This window comes from Malaclemys terrapin, chromosome 8 (genome assembly GCF_027887155.1).
Source record: "Malaclemys terrapin pileata isolate rMalTer1 chromosome 8, rMalTer1.hap1, whole genome shotgun sequence".
Taxonomy (NCBI): domain Eukaryota; kingdom Metazoa; phylum Chordata; order Testudines; family Emydidae; genus Malaclemys; species Malaclemys terrapin.
In genome coordinates, this window is record NC_071512.1 from 86,967,806 (window position 1) to 86,987,169 (window position 19,364).

Here is a 19,364-nt window from a genome sequence, read left to right on the forward strand (position 1 = left end):
TAATCATACTCCTTCTTCCCTTTGCTGGAGAGAGTTCCTTTTTTTTTTTTTTTTTTTAATAATGTTTGACAGTCTTTTAGATGATATTGAAGATGCTAATAAGTGTCCTTTGGGGGAAAAAGAGAAAAAGTTAGTTGATATGGGCTGGAGCTGTTTTTATTAACACCTGATCCCATTTCCTCAAAGCCAAAACGATACCAACTCATACAAAAGGGGAAAGAAGAGAACAGCAAAGACAAAGTGCAGCTTCTTTTTTACTTTTTGACTTTTTTACTTCAGCCTCACTGTTGGAAAGCCACAAACATAGCACATGGTTTTGTCAGCCAATCTGAGACCTCGCAAATTTGTACCAGCATCAGGCTGTTTAGGATATTGCTTTTAGCTGTTTTTTGTTTTTTGTTACAGGTATACAGCAATTTTGCAAATTATACAGTGTTTGCTGGCTAAGTCACTCTTATTAAACAGAAAACAAAAGGAAAGAGATAGGACAGTGAAAAAATAAGTTAGGGAAGGAAAAGAATGTGGGGGCGGGGAGAGGGAACAACAAAGTCTCAAATCCAATTTGGGTGTTTAGGATTTATCCAGGAGAGGTAGAGGTGTCATCTAGGTCCTTCTGTCTGGCCCAGTCTGGCCAGGACATCTTTCAGGATTAGGACAATGAAAGCCCAATGGTGTCACAATGGATCCCAGGGCCCCAGGAGAGGGCAGGGGTGATAACCATGATGGTGAAGCTTTCTCCTTGCCCTTCTTTCAGTTAGCAACTGTTGCATTTGCTTCTCCAATTTTTCCCATAAGACTTTTCTTTTAGGGACCCCAAAAGGGAGTGATGGACAGAACAGCTGATTCCCCTCATTATTTTGTTCACCACTGTAACGATGCTGGTTCTGGCAGGACCCAACTGAGAGTGCCAATTCAGGACAAATTGCTTAAAACAGGGCAGTTACAGCCCAAGGCTGGGGGTTTTCCACCTCTAAGGCAAATCAAACCCGCCAGACAAAAAGGACTTTGGTCTCACCCCATTGGCTAACCACAAGTCACACAAGCAATTCCCTTAGACACTCCAGTTTCCCAGTATCACCACCAGTGCCACTCATCCTGGGGACAAATGGTTGTGAAAACCAATACCCCAGTAAAAGAAAAAAGGTTCTCCTGATCCCAAAGGACCAAGCCCCAGACTCAGGTCAATATACAAATCAGATCTTACCCACAAATCACGCTGTTGCCAATCTTTTAGAATCTAAAGGTTTATTCATAAAAGGAAAAAGATATAGATGAGAGCTAGAATTGGTTAAATGGAATCAATTGCATACAGTCATGGCAAAGTCTTGGTTCTGGCTTGTAGCAGTGATAGCATAAACGGCAGGTTCAAATCAAGTCTCTGGAGTACATCCACAACTGGGATTGGTCATCAGTCCTTTTTGTAAAACTTCCGTTTGTAGCAAAGTCCCTCCAGAGGTATGAAGCAGGATTGAAGACAAAATGGAGATGAGGCATCAGCCTTTTATAGCTTTTTCCAGGTGTAAGAACACCTCTTTGTTCTTACTGTGGAAAATTACAGCAAAATGGTGTTTGGAGTCACATGGGCAAGTTCCTGCATACTTTGCTGAGTTACAAGGCGTATTTGCCTTCTTTCAATGGGTCAGTTGTATAGCTGATGGTCCTTAATGTTCCATCAAGCAGGCTAGGCAGAGCTAACACCAACTTGTCTGGGATGTCACCCAGAAGCATAGCATAAGTTTGAAATACAGACAGTATAGAGCCAATATTCATAACTTCAACTACAAAATTGATACACCCATATAGACAGCATAATCATAACCAGCAAACCATAACCTTGTCTTAGACACCTCATTTGACCCCCCTTTATACAAGATTTGGTGCCACTACAGGACTTTGGTTGCAACCATGTTCTGTATGGTCCCAGTTCAAATCAATAACATGTCAACCACTTAGGCCTAATTTCCTGTGCACCAATTCTGGTTTATTAATTTTTGGTCCCACACCTTTCTTGTTTACCAGGGATGATTTGTAAAAACAGTCCTTGAATTATACCAGTAAGCCTTTTTGTATGGATTAATTCAGTCTTTATCTCCCTTTTGCACCTTTTCCCATCAACACTTACTATTATAGGTTATTGTGATATTTTATGAACTTTCACTTACTTCTTACAGTTGAGCTCACAATTAGGGTAAATTTGTAGGCCCAATTATTACAATAGATCCCTCTGGCCAGTTAGGAGAGGTGTTAATGGACTCCAAATGGTCCTTGGCCAGAATCATAGTGACCATAACAAGATGCTTCAAAGTTGTTGGTGGAGCTATAGAAAAAAAGATATGGGACAATTGCAGAACTGCAACAGGAAATGTAAGGTTTTGCAAGGAAGGAAGGGGAAGGAAGTCAATGGGAGTTAAGTGCCTAAATGCCTTTGAGGATTTCAGTGTAAGAGGTTAGATGAGTATTTAGAAAACAGATTGAGGAATACAACTGCCTAGTTTTTATAATAGATACATTTTATTGCTGAAAAGAATGACACAGAAAAGCAAGGCAGATGGGAAAAACCCATAATTGAGACATGATTTTAGTGGTTCTTTGTAAATGTTGGGCACTATCCTTGTAAAAATATTTTCTCCTTTTTCTCACTTGAAATCAGGCCATTTGTCCCCAACATCACACGTACAGCTTCACCTAGGATGGTATGAACTGTACTCTCAGCTGCTTCTGTTCCGAACTGAAAGCTCAACTCCGGAGAAATTTTGCTGAGTCATAATTTGCAGAATTTACTCCCTGGAATGTTTCCCATGCAGAGAGGAACACTTCAAAGCAATCTTGGGCATGCAGCAGTATGGGCTTCAAAGAGCACATTTTAGGATTTTTTTTTTTTTAATATAGATGGTTGAGACTGTTAATTAATGCTAAAAATGTGAAGGTTTTGTATGCTACTGCTCTGATAGAATATTTCTGTAGCACTTTCATGAGGCTCAGAATTCGTTATAGATGCCAGAGGTAAGCACAGTGGTTTTCAAACTGTGGGTCGCAACTCGGAACTGGGTTGAGGAATGGAAGGCTCTGGGTCGTGGCGGCTCTGGTCCGCACCGCCGACTGGGCTGTTTAAAAGTCCCATCGACAGTGCTGCCCAGCTAAGGCAGGCTAGTCCTTACCTGTTCCGACACCATGCTGCGCCCCAGAAGCGGCCAGCAGCAGGCCCGGCTCTTAGGCGGAGTGGCCACTGGGCTCCGTGCACTGCCCCAAGCACCAGCTCCACACTGCCGACCAATGGGAGCTGGGGGGGCGGGAGCGGTGTCTGTGGGTGAGAACTGCGTGTAGCCACTTGCGCGCCTCCACTTAGGAGCCGGACCTGCTGCTGGCTGCTTCTGGGGTCCATGGTGCAGGACAGGCAGGAAGCCTGCGTCTGCACCTGCACTGCGCCGCTGACTGGGAACTGCCCGAGGTAACCCCGCACCCCAATCCCTTGCCCCAGCACTGAGCCCCTCCAAACCTGGAGCCCCCTCCTGCACCCCAAACCCCTCATCCCTGGCCCCATCCCATAGCCTGCATCCCCAGCCCAAAGCCCTGACCCCCTCCTGCACCCCAAGCCCCTCATCCCCAGCTCCACTGGGTCACGGGCATCAACAATTTTCTTCAACTGGGTCACCAGAAAAAAAGTTTGAAAACCACTGGTATAGCACACACATTTCCACCCCGCCCACCCCTGTACCAACATTTCTTAGTTACAGGTGGGCTAGGGAGCTTCGTATTTCTCAGCTGTGCCTTATTACTTGACCACACTGCCTTCTGTGGGCTGGGGGCCAAGGGCGCTTGGATTCTCATTAAGGTTCTGCCACAGACTCAACATGGGCCTTGGGAAGACACTTAATATCTCTGTGTGCCTGCAAAATGAGGGTCATGGTAGTTACTTAATATGGATGTTGTGCGTATTAATTAGAGAGGGCCAGATCCTGAGGTGAATTAAGGTAGTGCAGCAACACTAAAGTTAATGAATCTACTCTGATTTACACCAGCTGAGGAGCAGAAGGTCTAAGTATACCATGTGTTAATTATTATTATTGAACTAGATTTACCTCTATTCCAAACAAACCTGAAGTCAGAAAAGCTAGTGCATAGAGGAATAAATTATGCATTTGCAAGCCACTTGAGTCCAAAGGGCATTAATTCAGTGAGTTTAGGTGGTGTCAGTTGTTAAGGCAGATTGAACAAGAGGAGAGCTTGTACCAAGCCTGGGAGAGGACAGACAGTTCTCCCTCCACATGTAGCAGAGAAGAGGGAGCTGTGCCCCTCCCCCTTCTCTCCACACCTCATCCTTTTAAACTCTTGGCGGAGTTTCTGTTAACAAACCTCGCTTGGGATTTTCACTGTAGGGCAGTTTTAATTTCTGTCCGACTCCGAAAGAGCTGTGCTGAATGGAGACAGCCACTAATGTTATACTCACCACCTGTCCTGATCATGTGTCCTTCCTAATTGCAAAGTGACTCACTGCGCCCTCCATTTCACCAAATGAGAAACTGCATCGTGCTCCAATGGAGCACGCTTTTCATCACCAGACCCCTCTGCCAAAGTGGGATTTTCAAAACACTTAACGGAGTTAGGTGTCCACCTCCCATTGAAAGATTATGGGAGTGAGATGTCCAACTCGCTAAGGTGCTTTTGCAAATCTGAGTCTACACTAGCTTATGTAAGTGTAACGAGGGTGAATCTGGCCCTTGGTGTTTCTCGCTGTTAGTTACTATCTGCTGTTTAAGGTCAGGGATAATAATAAACAATGTTAACAAAAATCTAATGCTATAGAGAATTTTAAACATATTACAAAAACTTAATTCCCATATCACTTCAAGCTTCCTGCTCTCGCTCTCTGAGAATATTTTTGTGCTAAGCTCTTTTTCATCCATTTTAAAGGGTAGTATCTCCCATTTGGGTTTTTACAGAGTGGGAGCTATGGAGAGGTTAGATTAAATCACAAATGAACTGAATAAAGGGAGCAGGTTGTCTTTGTCACAATCACTTTTAGGGCTAATCACTGTCAGAGTGGGATTTAAAAAACCCCCGTGAAATTCAGAAAAAAATAAATCTGCTGCAGTGGCAGGTAATTTTAAAATTACACTGCCTGCCCCACTGACTTAGTTATATGCCTGATGGCAGAGAGAGTTAAACCAAGTCCAATTATCAGCAGCACCGGCCATTCTCCTAAATTAACAGAACTGTGGGATATCTTTCAAGAACATATTGCAAAAATGTAGGAGGGAATATGTTTATGTTAAAACTCAGTAATTTAGAAGCTCTGTGTGTCATTTATTTCCTTTTGTTTTTTCTTTCTGGACCCAGCTCTCCTTTTTGTCTGTTCTCATTAATGTGTGCTTCTGTATGTCTGCTTCTTTGATAGGGCAGCTACGCCACTTTTACTGGTGCTCTCTGTCACCTCTCATTTCTCCTTCTCTCTTCCTGCTCTCCCACTCCTTTCTGGCTGGCTCTGTCTTTTACCCATTCCCATTTTTTGGATTCTTGTCCCCCTCTATTCTTCTCTTTTCTCATGTTGGCTCCCTTCTCTGTAGCTGTCCTGTTTCCAGGGCCGGCTCCAGCATTTCTGCCGCCCCAAGCAAAAAAAACCCCCAAAAAACGGCGGCGGCCATGCGGGGGGGGGAAAGCCGCGATCGGCAGCGGCAGTTCAGCGGCAGGTCCTTTGCTCCTAGAGGAAGTGAGGGACCTGCCGCCCCCAAATTGCCGCAGGTGCCGCCCCTCTCCCTTGGCCACCCCAAGCACCTGCTTGTTAAGCTGGTGCCTGGAGCCGGCCCTGCCTGTTTCCCCACTTCCCTTCTCTGTTTATCTCTCATGCACCGCCCCCTCCTTTCTGAGTACACAGTTCTGTTAGGATAGCCAGTAAGTTTCATTGTGCAACCCACAATCCACTTACAGCAAGTGGCATTTGACAGCTAAAGAAGGGAGAGGAGGCAGCTACTGATGGATCGGCAACCAGGAAAAGGTATACGTCGTGGGGGGGGAGGGGAGTGGACATGGGCAGGGTCTCCAAAAAAAAAAAAAAAAAAAAATCATCCCTGCTCAAGAAAGTCCATGCCCTGGGAACTTTAATTGATAGGAACTTTGAGCTGTGAAAAATGCCCCGAAGTTTTAATATGTTCTAGCCAAAGGTGTTAGGGTGGCTAGGGTTGATACAGTTTGACTTTTCTATTTGCCTGGTACTAGTCTCATTTGTAACTAGGGTTATGAAAACCCTGCAGGGTTCAGTTTATGAAGAGGGTCAGGAGTGAGGGAGGCTGGTGCGGAGTTGGCAAGTCACTGAAACAGCCACAGATCATATGTGCTAAACCTTAGTAAGCCTGAGCTAAAGTTTGTGAAGTGACACAAAGCTCATTTTCAGTGGATTTTCATCTGATGCGAATGTTTTTGCTTAGTACTGGTTGTGTCAAGGGGTCTGATGGAAAAACTCCTTTCAGAGGCTCACATTCTGATGGGCAGCAGCACACATTTCTTCCTTCCTATCCCCAAGTTTTCCTGTGGCTTCCAGCCTCTACTAGCCTGGGGAACAAAGGACTGATATTCTGATACACTGCATGGTACTGCAGGTCCTCAGTATCAAGCCACTGAACTGCATATTGCTTACTAAGAGACTGAAAACACTCCTAATACTAACATGGGTTTGTTTTCCAGTTAGATCGCTGCTCCTCTTTAGCCATGCAAAAGCTATTTTACAGATGATGGAAAACAGTAACTCTAATTCTGTTCGTCAAACTGTGCACATAAAATTTTTAGACCTACCTACTGTGCTGCCTCCGATTTATACTAATACTTTGGGCTCTTCTTCCTAGACCGATGCAGTTTGTTTGGTTCAGTATATTTACTTCAAGGCCAATCAGCCTTTATTCATAATCAGACAATTAAATCAAAAGTCTGTAGTTGTTTTTGTCACACACATACTGAAATGAACTGCTTAGTTATTACAATCAGTGTGTTTTTTGCATTGATATGTGAGCGTTTGCAAATACGAATTACCTAATTAGGTACTATAAAAAATAATCCATCTCCAAATCAAACTCCTGTTAGTAGAGGAAAGAGATTAATGTGATTATCTTACATCAGAGAGGAAGCAAAGGAGAGGGAGAGAGAGAGAGAATGCTTTTACCATATTTTTAAGTATTGCTTTAGAGACTACGGGTCACATGATAATCAGTGTTGTTAATTCTTCACATGCCAGCTGCACTGACTCATCTTGAAATATAACACGTCCATAGAGATTGCTGTTACCCTCAAAGTCTTGGTGTGATGGGCAGCTGTTGTCTGGAAAGCAAGCAGGTGAAGAGCAGATCCGGCCCCCAAGTGCATGGAGATCAGCTTCTATGTAGTATCAGGCAACCTAGGTGTCCTCTAAAGAATTTCAGCTGCAAGCTTTCAGCTCTATCGAGGAAGAGGAAAACAGGCAGCACTAGAGAAAACAAACTAGTTCCAGTAAAATACCTCAGTATTACTTCTAATATGGGGCTGGGTGGTACAGCAGTTAGAAGAAGGAATGGTGTCTTTTTGACTCTGATCTCAATCCAGCAGAGTATTTAAGCACATCTATAATTTCAGTGGGACTACTCGTGCTTAGAGTTACATGCTGTACTGGAGCAGGGTCTCGGTCACTAGCTTGCTGCTAATGTTAGGCAAGTTGCTTGGTTTCTTTGTGCCTCAGTTTACCTGAAATGATAACAATGCTTATCTACCTCTGTGTATTAAGACCCTTTGAGACAGTCACATGAAGTGGGGCATACAAGTGCAATTTATTAATAATAATATCAGTTAAGAGCTTTTATTTGAATGAAACAAATTTCAGCCTCTGAAGAATACCAGGGATTCTTTTCATTTTATGAAAAGACAGTAAAGGCAGAGAACCTGATGGCGAAAATAATAATATTCCCATGTCTTTATTTAATGTATTTAATGGAAGATAACACTTGCTGTGGTGTTCTGAACTCACTTGTAAAATTTAGAAGGCATCCTTTAATACTAAGCAGATTCTTCCCTGAAGAGTTAAGATTTGTGAAAGCTCTGGGATTAATGAAGGTTGTCAGCAGAGAAATAGACGCTAGAGATCCAGGGGTAACAACAAAAACAGGCTTATTTTGGTTTGGTTTAGTTTGTTGATTTAAGATAAACTGTAATAATCCACTCTTAAACCAGAGTAAGAATGAGTGTCCACAGAGGGGTTGGTAGTGGTTTAACTAAATTGGTGTAAAAACTGATGTACGTTAAACCAGTGCAACTTTCTTGTGTAGACAGGAGGAGGTGAGACTCTATGCTTAGCTCATGGCTGCCCATAAGGAACTGGCATTATGCTCACAGAACCAGAGGAAGAGATGCATGGAAAAGTCACAAAAGGGTTGGGCTCTAACAGAGATAAACCCCAGACAGTACAGACAAGTAGACTGCAGTGAATGTTTGAATGAAGATAATGGTGTCATTTGAACGCACATGGACAGTGACTAATACAACTTTAGGGTTAACAATGGGGTGAATTCACCACGATTCCTTGGGATATACTTGCTAATCACTTTTGTACTCCCGGACTAGCTACAATCGTTATCTAGGGTTTGAATATCACCATGTCAGTTGCTAACATGTTTCTTTTAAAAAAGCAAATCTGCTAAAATATTCTGTTCTACTACTGTCTGGGCTTCTCTGCCAACTGTAAAGCTGCATATTGCTGCTGTGTTAATGTTTCTATCCAAATTACACTGATAATCCAGTTGTTTGAACTGGATGTAAGGACCCGAAGGTGCACATCTAGAAAGACCCCAGGGTTGTGGGAGCCCTGGATCTCTGACATTCCCTCCTCACCACCAAAGGAGATGTGCGAAGCACCATCTCACTAAACCTGTAGTCAGGCCCCACAGGAAGTTGTATCAGCACACCCCAGGCTTGCGGCCATCTGAATGGCCCACACTACTAGTTAAGCCTGGAAGCGACCTGGCTGGGCTGTCTGAACAACTCTGCAGGCTTCCTCCTGCTGCTGCCGCCACCATGTTGGACCCTGTTCTGTTCCTGCTTCATGCCTGATCTTTACCCCTTTCCAGTTCCTGGCCTTTCACCTTGCTCCTGACTCTGGCTCAACCCTTGGCATTTGGTATCAGACCCAGGTGCCGATCCTTAGCTTCGATTCCTGGTCCTGACTCCAGCTCAACCTCCTGGCTCTGGTACCTGGCAGCTGACTCTGGCACTCATCCCTCCCTTTTGTTCCCTGACCTGGACCCCTGCACTGCCCACTAGATCAGACTTCCTACGTCCTGGTTTCTAATACTGAAATTGTACATGCTCTGACCAAAGTAGTCTACAGAGCTGGAAAAGCAAAGGATTTACACTCCAGTTTCAATTAATACCATTCCTTACAACCCACATGCACAGATTGGCAGGTCATAGTTCTGGTGCGTCGAAGTGTTTTATATTTTAGCAGGAAATTAAAAAGAGTTTTGACTTGTATCAAACTGTTGTTTTCTTAGACATAGAAAATCTTTCTGTTGGGGAGTGGCTTTGAGTGGTTTTATTCATTTATTAAGTCAAATCTTAATGGCCCAGATCTTTGACTGCAGCCAATGAGTGCAGGACTGATACAGGACTGATACAGAAATGTCTCTAAGCTACTACTGTGCCTCCCCAGTCCTGAGCAAGCTGTGTAGCCTGGTCCCTCAGTGTAAGTAAGCCTACAGGCTGCTCTAACTTGTGCTGATTACAAGGGGCAGATACAGTGGGTGGTCGATCACTGGGTGTAGGGAAGTCCCTGTCATGCCGTTTTTCTCCTAGTCATGCCCCTAGGATTGTTGCAGGGATAGGGGATGGCATAGCCATTGCAATATAGCTCTATGCCGTTGGAGCATCCCCCGACAGTAAAGTTAATTTCCTGTCACTAGCATGCTTTAGGTCCGGTGTAATATGGGGAGAACGTGAGCTGAAATCCTTGAGAGAATATTCTTCTGATTGATGTGAGGGGTTTTGTATATGTGACTACGAATTCTCCGTTTGCTCTCAGATTTTTCTGAAAAACATTTTGTGCTCAGATACACTGTGCAATTTTTTTCTGAAAAAGATAGAAACTGACCTGGGTATCTAAAGGCAGGATTGGCTCCTTAATGTACTGTACCTTGGTTGTAATATACACTTCAGTTTTTAGTGTCTCTTAGATGCTGTTATGAAGCTAATTATGATCCTTTATTTGGGTTTTTAACTTCTTAAACTGATTACAGAGAGTATTACAAATAATTGAATGCTGGGTTTATTCATATACTGTACCATGCGTTAAAGAAATGTGATTCTTGTGAATCTCTATGGGTGGATGGAATTGTGAAATCCTTTTAGCTTGTATATTCTTCGGGGCATGCACTCTGCTTTCCTTTGTGTTTGTACAACACATTTTGGGTGCTATAATTATACAAATCAATAACAATCCTGCTATCTATATAAAATATTCTTAATTTTAAAATCTTTATTTGTTAGTTTTCATAGAATGAGGAATCTACAGCTGCTACAGACAATCACCATTCATTTATTTTATTCCAACTTGAGCTTCCATGATGCTCTTCTTTCCTGTTTCCCTTCCTAGCTTGCTGATTGTTCCTGTAGAGTTTTTTTTAGTGTAGACCTGGGCTTTCTCTCTGTGTTGCATCTAGATTTCCTGTCTTTGTCTCTTTCTCTAGGTCCTCCAGAGCCTAGCTTGATCCCCTCAATTTCCGAGTGAGTTTATCTGCTCTTACGGTTTCATGAACCACTTTTAGTCTCTTGACTGTCACATCTAGATCTCTGCCATTGGGCCTAGATCCTCAGCCCAACTAAGGGCCTAATTAGGGTTACCATACGTCCGGATTTTCCCGGACATGTCCGGCTTTTGGGGGCTCAAATCCCCGTCCGGGGGGAAATCCCCAAAAGCCGGGCATGTCCGGGAAAATCGGGAGGGCTGGGTGGTGCTCGGCCGGGGCCGGCGGTGCGGGGCCGGGGGCATGGTGCCGGGCCGGGAACCAGGGGCGCAGTGCAGTGCCGGGCGCGGGGCCGGACGGGGAGCTGGGGGCGCGGTGCCGGGCCGGGGTCCGGGCTGGGAGCCGGGTCGGCCGGGCCGGCGGGGAGCCGGGTCGGCCGGGCCGGCGGGGAGCCGGGTCGGCCGGGCCGGCGGGGAGCCGGGCCGGCGGGGAGCCGGGGAGCCGGGCCGGGGGTGCGCCGGGCCGCCGGGGGCCGGCAGTGCTGGGCGGGCCGGGGGTGGTGGGCCGGGGCCGGCACCCCAGGGCCCGAGCCGACCCAGGCTGGAGCCGCCGGGGGGGCTAGCCTGGGCTGCGCCTCCTCCCCCCCACACCCCCCTTACCTGCTTCAGGCTTCCCGCGAATCAAATGTTCGCGGGAAGCAGGGGAGGGGGCGGAGACTTTGGGGAGGGGGCGGGGTTGGGGAGGGGGTATGGGCGGGGCTGGGGGCGGGGCCGGGGGCCGTGGAGTGTCCTCCATTTGGAGGTACAGAATATGGTAACCCTAGGCCTAATTCAAAGCCTATTTAAGTTAATAGATTCCAACTAATGTCAATGGACTGTGACTCAAGCCCTCAGTCCTCTTTGTGCCACTCTGTCTGTCTACATCCTGGGGTAATGTGCTTTATGGAGGTGTGATTTCTAAAGCTTGCTAATATATTGCACATTAATTGGTTCAAAAAATCAACCCAATGATTGAAGCACCCCAAAATTAGTGGACGTTTTTGCATGTTTTATTCCTAATCTCGGTGTCTCTGTTCCCTCTCTATAAAATAGGAATAATGAAACCTCTCTGCCTCATTGGGCACTTGTGAAGATCCATTCACAAACGTTTGTCATGTACTCAGATAGCACTGTGAGGAGAGTCATGGGAAAGCCCACGAGGAAATTAGTAATTCAGTGCAGCAGATAAGACTTGGCACCACGCATTTTAGGGCCCAGTTGAGAAACTTGTTTAAGTGGATGTTCAAGTATGTACTTTAAAATTAAATATATTCTTAAAGTGCTTTCCTGAATTGCATCATAAATGAATATTGCAACAGTTGCTTCCTTCACTTAATACCATCCCTCTGGTGAAATAAATGAAGCAGGGTCTTGTGGGGGAAAATGGTATGTACTTTAAGATGGTATCAAATGCATATGCATAAGGGAGGCTGAATTAAAATTGCAGAGGCAACCTTAATTCTGACATTCCCTAATTTTCAGTGCTTGGCTTTTTAACCTGAAGTGTGTTTTAGAGGGGAGGGATTGGTATGGGATTTATATACATATACATCTTCTGTGTGTCTGTGTGTAAACATTATAAACAAGTCAATTGATTTTTCTTAGTAAGTCTAATTTTATTAAGTGTTCCTTCAGACACCAGCAGCATGATTCGTTGCCATCTGTTTCTCGGAGCCATGGCCTCTGACTAAGACAACAATTGATCAGATGGGAGAATTATTTAACAGGGTCTTTACTTAAAAACTTACAGCAGAAGTTATCTCTTGCCAGAAGAGCCATGTTGTGCAGTGCAGCTGTATAACAGTTTCTTAGTTACTGTCGGGAATGTGCCTAGAGCCTGAATAACATTTAGGGAGCATTGACGCAGCACACCTGTACCATGCAGGGGGTCTAGTCATAACAGAGGTTGGTGGTGCCTGCATGACAGGACTACACTGTGTTATAACCAGGGGTGGTAACACTGTTCCATAATAAGGTTATAACACGATTTGATCTTGCCCAGTGGGACAGGACCAAGTGAGGTTCCAATACACACCTCCAGCGTAATAAAGTCTGGGCCTTTGGGTTGAGGTTTTTGACTGGGACACCTAATACATTTTTCTACCTCGTATTTCACTTTAGATACAGACGGCTTCTGAAATATGTAAGTGTTAAAGTAGATTTACCTTAAAATTTACAAATGAAGGAAAAGGAAAAGATATAAAATGAGTTCAGGCAAGAATAGTAGTAATTAGTAAAAGTGCTGCTTTGAATTACTGCATAGAATTAATAAGCATAACAGGAAAAATTGACTATTTCTCTTTCTCATATTTGGGTGTTACAACTTTACTCCAAATGCTATTTAAAGACGTACAGTATGTTGGAAATAGACGTTAGACTTTGGCATACATTTGTCCAGATACAAAGGAAAATGTGTTTGTAATGTTTTAATTCTGTGTGTATTGAGTTTAACAAAAAACAGACGTTTGGGGAAATAATTAAACTGGAAATCAATAAACATAAACAAACAGTATCATTCACAGCTATACTGAAGCTCTAACTTCAGCCCTCCTGCAAAAGAAAATCACGGGGTGTAAAAAGGCGTTGCCTGAAAGCAATCCATTTGGTGTGCTCACATAAATAAAGTTCCTCCTCTTCCGAAGTGGTGGCAGGATTGGGGATCTGGGTATTTACCCGTTTCCTAAAGATAATATGCTTTTGTAGTATGCCACTGTGAAGATCCATGTTTATTGTATCTCAGTGACTTCCAGAGCAAATCTGCTTAGTTTAAAAAGGAAATATTTTGAAGGGATAGATATTTTATATCACTGACAGCCCTGATATAAATATATCACTGACAGAACTGTGATCTGAGAGGCAAGCTGGGTCCATTGCTTCCAGCACATATTCATTAGTAATAAAGCAGACCAGATCAGATCCTCCCTTACACTTGTGCAACTTTATTTCTTCCTGTTAAGGCCACAGTGATACCTGTGGCAGGTTTGCACATGTGTAACTCATTGGCACTTAGTAAGCTATTCTCTTTGCATATACATCTACCAAGCTTTATATTAGAATTGGAAAGGGTACAGAGAAGGGCAACAAAAATGATTAGGAGAAATGGAACAGCTTCCATATGAGGGGAGATTAAAAAGACTGGGACTGTTCAGCTTGGAAAAGAGACTACTAAGGGTGGGAGATATGACAGAGGTCTATAAAATCATGATTGGTGTGGAGAAAGTTAATAAGGAAGTGTTATTTACCCCTTCCCATAACACAAGAGTCATGGGGTCACCCAATGAAATTAATAGGCAGCAGGTTTGAAACAAATGAAAGTAAGTACTTCATACAACACACAGTCAACCTATGGAACTCATTGCCAGGTGATATTGTGAAGGCCAAAACAATAACTGGGTTCAAAGATGGATTAGATAAGTTTCTGGAGGATAGGTCTATCAAGGGCTATGAGCTTAGATGGTCAGAGATGCAACCCCATGCTCTGGGTGTCCTAAGCATCTCTCTGCCAGAAGCTGGGAGTGGACAACGGGGGATGGATTACTTGATGTTTGCCCTGTTCTGTTTATTTCCTCTGAAGCATCTGGCACCAAGCTCTCCCAGAAGCCAGGATACTGGGCTAAATGGACCATTGGTCTGACCCAGTATGGCCATTCTTATGTTCTTAAGAAGGATTAGCATCCGGCTTACTTTCAGCTCTTCAGCGCTGACAGGAGTGAAAACTTACTGTTGTAACTGAAGTTGGTAGATATGACTTTAATACACATAAGGTCTTGGGAACAGGTCTGTTGATTAAGAAAGCACCATTTTTACACAGTGGATCTATGCTTTAAAATATAATTAAAACTCAATAAAATGCTGAGGACAGCAAAAGATCAAACGACTGTAGATTTATATGCAATTATGTTAAAGTTTTATTCCTCCCACACATTTCCGTTTAGGAAGAATAGAATTGTAGTTAAAAAAGAAAAGAAAGGAAAAAGGCTGGCTGGTTGATGTAGTGTTCTCTAGATTGTAAAATTAAAACTGGATGGTCTTTAAACGTACAGGTAACTTTCAATTAAGTTAGGATTTATGTTGCATACGATTGTTGCTGATTCTTTATTTCAATATTTTAGGAGCAAACACATTTTTCTATGGCCAGGATTTCTGATAATCAGACTTGCATTGACTCTCTTAACCCCTCATATTTGGTACAAAATAGAACATCTCAGTGACTGTTCTGTCACTCCTTGTTTCCATGGATACTCCCTTTGAATGCAGTTATAATTAGCATGCTGTAGCCACAGTAGTTTGTCCTCTGAAAGAAAGAAGAACATCCTAGGGAGGATACGCTAAACTGTCAATGCCAGCACACTTAAACTTAAGTAATTTCCATGAACTATGAGGTAAAAAGTGTTCTGGGGCTCAGGAGTTTAGGTGAAATGTTAAACAAACCAGCTAGAGCCAGATAGACCAGCTACAGTTGTTGGCAATACTTGTAAATGTGATTTGGTGCCTTACAGAAGATAGGATCAATCTGAACCCCAAGTTCCCCTTGTCTGTCCCCTGGACTCTATGAATGGCAGTTTATGGGAATTACGTTCTGTTAGGGCTCCTGCAGTAGTGAAATAGTGATGAAGAGTACAAGACTACATTACAATGTAGCTAGATCATTTAAACAGCTATTAAAAGACATTGTTGTTGCATGACTGCTGAAAACTATCTATCAAAGTTTCAGAAAGTACAATTCGCCTTAATATTTTATTTATAGGCAATTTCTGGGTGCTCAACATGGTAGTGAGTACCTCAGAGGGGTGTTTTGAAGTAAAGTATTATCTCTATTTGTTAAATAGGGAAATTGAGGCACAGGGCAATTAAGTGACTTGTCCAGTTCATGCAGGGAAGTGTGTAGCAGAGTAGGGAACAGATTCCAGATGTGTTGACTACTAGTCCTGTATCTTAACCATATGACAATCCTTCTGCACAGAAGGCCCAATACTGTAAGATTCTGAATGCTCTTGGGTCCCATTGAGGTAAATGGTAGTGAGGGCCCTCAGAGGGCCAGTCCATAGCAGATCTGCTATAGCAGAGCAAAAGCTTTGGGGACCAGAAAAGGGCAAGCCTGAGGTTTACACTTCCTGAGTCATTTTCTTAAAGAGCAAAATCAGTTGCTTCTAATACTAGGTATGGTCAGAATTGGTTTTTCTTTCCTGCACGGATCAGACATTTCTTGCATCTTTCCTTGAAATTACCTCTGTGTATACTGATGGCTACATGAGTACAAGTTCCTCTCTAAGAACTCCCACTCTTTATTATTAAAAAGAGCTGACAGAATGTGGGAGTTCTTGATAGTTGACAAACTTCAGCTGTCTCATCTTGGGCCAAATTCAGTTCCTATTAAGTCAGTGACATGGCTGTCGTTTTCTCCAGTGGGAACAGATCTGAGCCCATTTTCTCATCTTTTAGAACTGAAGTAGAAATATATCCTTTACATTTGTATACCAAGTATTCTGCAGTAATGATCTCATTTCTTTTGTAGCTGATGGTGGCTTTAATGTAAACAGCATTATCAAGAATAAAGCATATTAAACTAAAAAGAAAAGTGCTTATGACAGTGGTCTGACTAACTTTTTAAGGTCCAGATGCTCACCCTATGTATATTAGTGGAGCTCCATTGAACGAATGGATCTATGTTGACTTATACCAACTAGCTTCTCTATGGAGATTTAGGGCCAGATGCTTAAAGGTTGAATAGGCTTCAACTCTAGAGTGGTCATTCCAGATTATGTTGGGATCATATTGTTTGGACAGAGTGGGATAGCTTTCACTGCAGCTTCCTTTGTTGTCTCTTTTAAGTGGCTGACTAGAGGACTTCAGTCTCTAGGGCTTCCATAACCACTACATTTTTCTTTTTAAAGAAAAAAAAATAATTTAAAAATATTCAAGAGCATAGAATTATTTATTTTATATTCCCTCTCGCCTTTCTAATTGCAATAAAACTTCCTTAGCTTGCCAACCAGTCCTTAACGTACACTGATTCACGAGCTCTCTAAAATACCAAGGGCTTTCCTTGCTGTTTCCAAAGAATAATATTGTATTACATTATTAGAATCATGAGGAACTGTAAACATTCACTTTACTTAACACATGCTGTAATTATAAAAGGGCTTAGGTGGAAGTGATCTTTCAAAATATTGCAACATGAATGCGAAATAAAATAACTCACTTAAGGGGAGATTTGAGTACACTATTTCTAATAGTATACCAAGCTCATTGGGACCTGAAGTCACTGTGTGTGTTTGAGCAATGAATCACATAATGGGGCCTCCATCTAGGTACTTCCATAATAACATGAAATGAAGGAAAAATAACTAAATGAGCCAGAAAGTTTGTCCAAAGAGGGCGGAATTGGTTGTAACATTCTCATTTAATTAAGTCCTTAGTTATAACTGCCAAACTGATTTTAGATTATATTTTAAAATGTTGTATTGGGGGTTTGTTAATTAATGGCTTTTGCTGTGAGCACTCGAGTGAAGCAGTAAACAGATTGTATAATAAATATATATAATATAATGTTTGGTCTTAATGACATGGAGCAGCAATGAGCTAAGCTCTAATTCATACTACTGTATTTCTTCAGGAAAAACTGAACAAGTCCTAGTTGATATTTCTTTAGAGATGACTATGTGTAGTCTGTTTGAGTGAAATTACACAAACTTAATTAACCAGTGGGCATTTCATGAACAAATTAAACAAGTTTAGGGCCAAATTTTACTCTTAGCTAAACAGGTTTAAATCTGTAGCAAATCAGTGGCATTCATGCATAACTATTCTTAAAGCAGAATCTGGCCTTGAGTGTTAAAACTAGATATGGGCTTGAATCTAAACACCACCTCATTTTAGGGTTGCCAACCCTCCAGAATTGTCCTGGAGTCTCCAGGAATTGAATATTAATCTTTAAGTAACGAAAATGTCATGTGATAAAACCTCCAGGAATACATCCAACCAAAATTGGCAACCTGACCTCAGCTTTTGATATGGATTTAAAACTCAGTGGCTTGGAGCCCATCGCTAGTCATCAACATGATTAAGTGTGTATGAAGTGGGTCTTTGGCTGGCTGGAAGAGAAGTGTTTGACCCTTTAAGGGTTCCCTGTGCAACTGGTAGCATAAGGGGAGGAAGGAGAAAGTTTACCTGGACAGAGTTGGGTAGGAGCAAGAAGCTGTTGGACCAGATTTGAGGGGGGGCACTCCCCTTTTTGCTGACTGGAAGGGGGGATGATATTTGTACCCTGTGCAGTCTCAGAGAAACTTCTTTCAGCTGGACCAGGTTGGCACCCATGAAGTCTAAAAAAAGACTGGCTTCCTTCATGAGCCACTATGGGCATCACGCTAGTCTCCTGTTTTTCTTCCGGGCCTGGGAAGGAATTTTGCCCTCACTGCCAGATTGGCTGAGATGGTGGTTGTTTTTTTTTTTGGCATTCCTGACGGTGAGTTTGGGACCTGGTGGCATGGGGCTGGGTTTTTAGGTTATAATGTTGCAATTTAGTGCATAAAGCTTGTGGTGGATGTCTAGAGCAGGTACTCGGTATGGAAGGGCTACCATTACTGGATATAATGGATTGGAAAAGGATGTAAAGGAAAAGCATTCCCAAAGGGAGCTGAGGAAGGGGATTTGGGGCTCCTACATCTGGCACAGCAGGGAGCTGCCCCCCTCCTTTTAGAACCCCTTTACCCCTCTTAAGAGGAGAGGACAGCATGGTCCCAACTATGGGGTGACTGGAACCAGAGGTGGGGATTGTGTAAATGTAGAAAGCAATGATGACCTGCACTATAGAGTTTATTGCCGGTTACTGGGTGCTCTCAGAATTCTCTCTCAGTCAAGAAAGTCTCTCAGAACACCAAGAATTCTGACACTCACTCACTCTCTCACTCTCACTCTCACTCTCACTCTCTCTCTCACTTCCTAGATAGGAGGACTCCATTTCTGCTCTGCTGTCCTCAGAACACCATCCCATGGTCGAGGAAGCAGAAGCCTTCCTGGCGATACCATCCACATAGCCATGCATTCACCTCCAGAATATGTTTGTATTACTTCAAGAGATTGTATTTCATTTTACTCCTCTCCCATAGTATAGAATCATAGGCCTCTTCACCAGGTCATTTCATCCCTCTCTTCCTCCCTCCACCTGACAAGGCAGGATTACTCCCAACAGAATATTTTTCTAGTGCATTGTCCCTTTCTAGTGTCAAAATATCCCATATGCTTCTAATTATTTTTTTTTAGTTTAACAATTAAACGGAGTTTCAAAAGTGAAAGTATAATGTCAGAAGATAACAACGTACTCTGCACAAGGCATAAGCATTAAGAGTAGGGACCAATCTATGAAAATATTTTCAAAACATTTGAGGCCCATATTTTAATCTATTTTTCAAATTAGGGAAAATGAGTTTTGCAGTAAGGCGACAAGCAAATTCAAGATTTAATGATTTGGTTCACATGTTAGATCCATTTGTTTGCTCTAAATGTGCTAGGGTTGCCAGGTGTCCGGCTTTTGACTGAATGCCTGGTCGAAAAGGGACCCTGGCGGCTCTGGTCTGCACTGCTGGCTGGGCTGTTAAAAGTGTGTTCGGCGGCGCAGCAGGGCTCTGTGCGGCTC

The 19,364-nt window shown here is 43.0% G+C and overlaps 1 protein-coding gene across 2 annotated transcripts in view; it reads left to right on the forward strand.

Moving 5' to 3' along the window:
• Window positions 1-19,364, forward strand: part of SLC44A5 (solute carrier family 44 member 5) — a 204,363-nt gene that overhangs the window by 39,655 nt on the left and 145,344 nt on the right. Inside the window, exon 1 of one of the 2 annotated variants that reach the window (XM_054038223.1) lies at window positions 5,956-5,992. The exons of the other annotated variant lie outside the window; for it this stretch is intronic. Coding sequence (XP_053894198.1) covers window positions 5,971-5,992 — 22 coding nt within the window. The 5' untranslated portion in view covers window positions 5,956-5,970. Of the gene's footprint in view, window positions 1-5,955; window positions 5,993-19,364 lie in introns of those variants that run through there. 2 annotated transcript variants of the gene reach the window in all.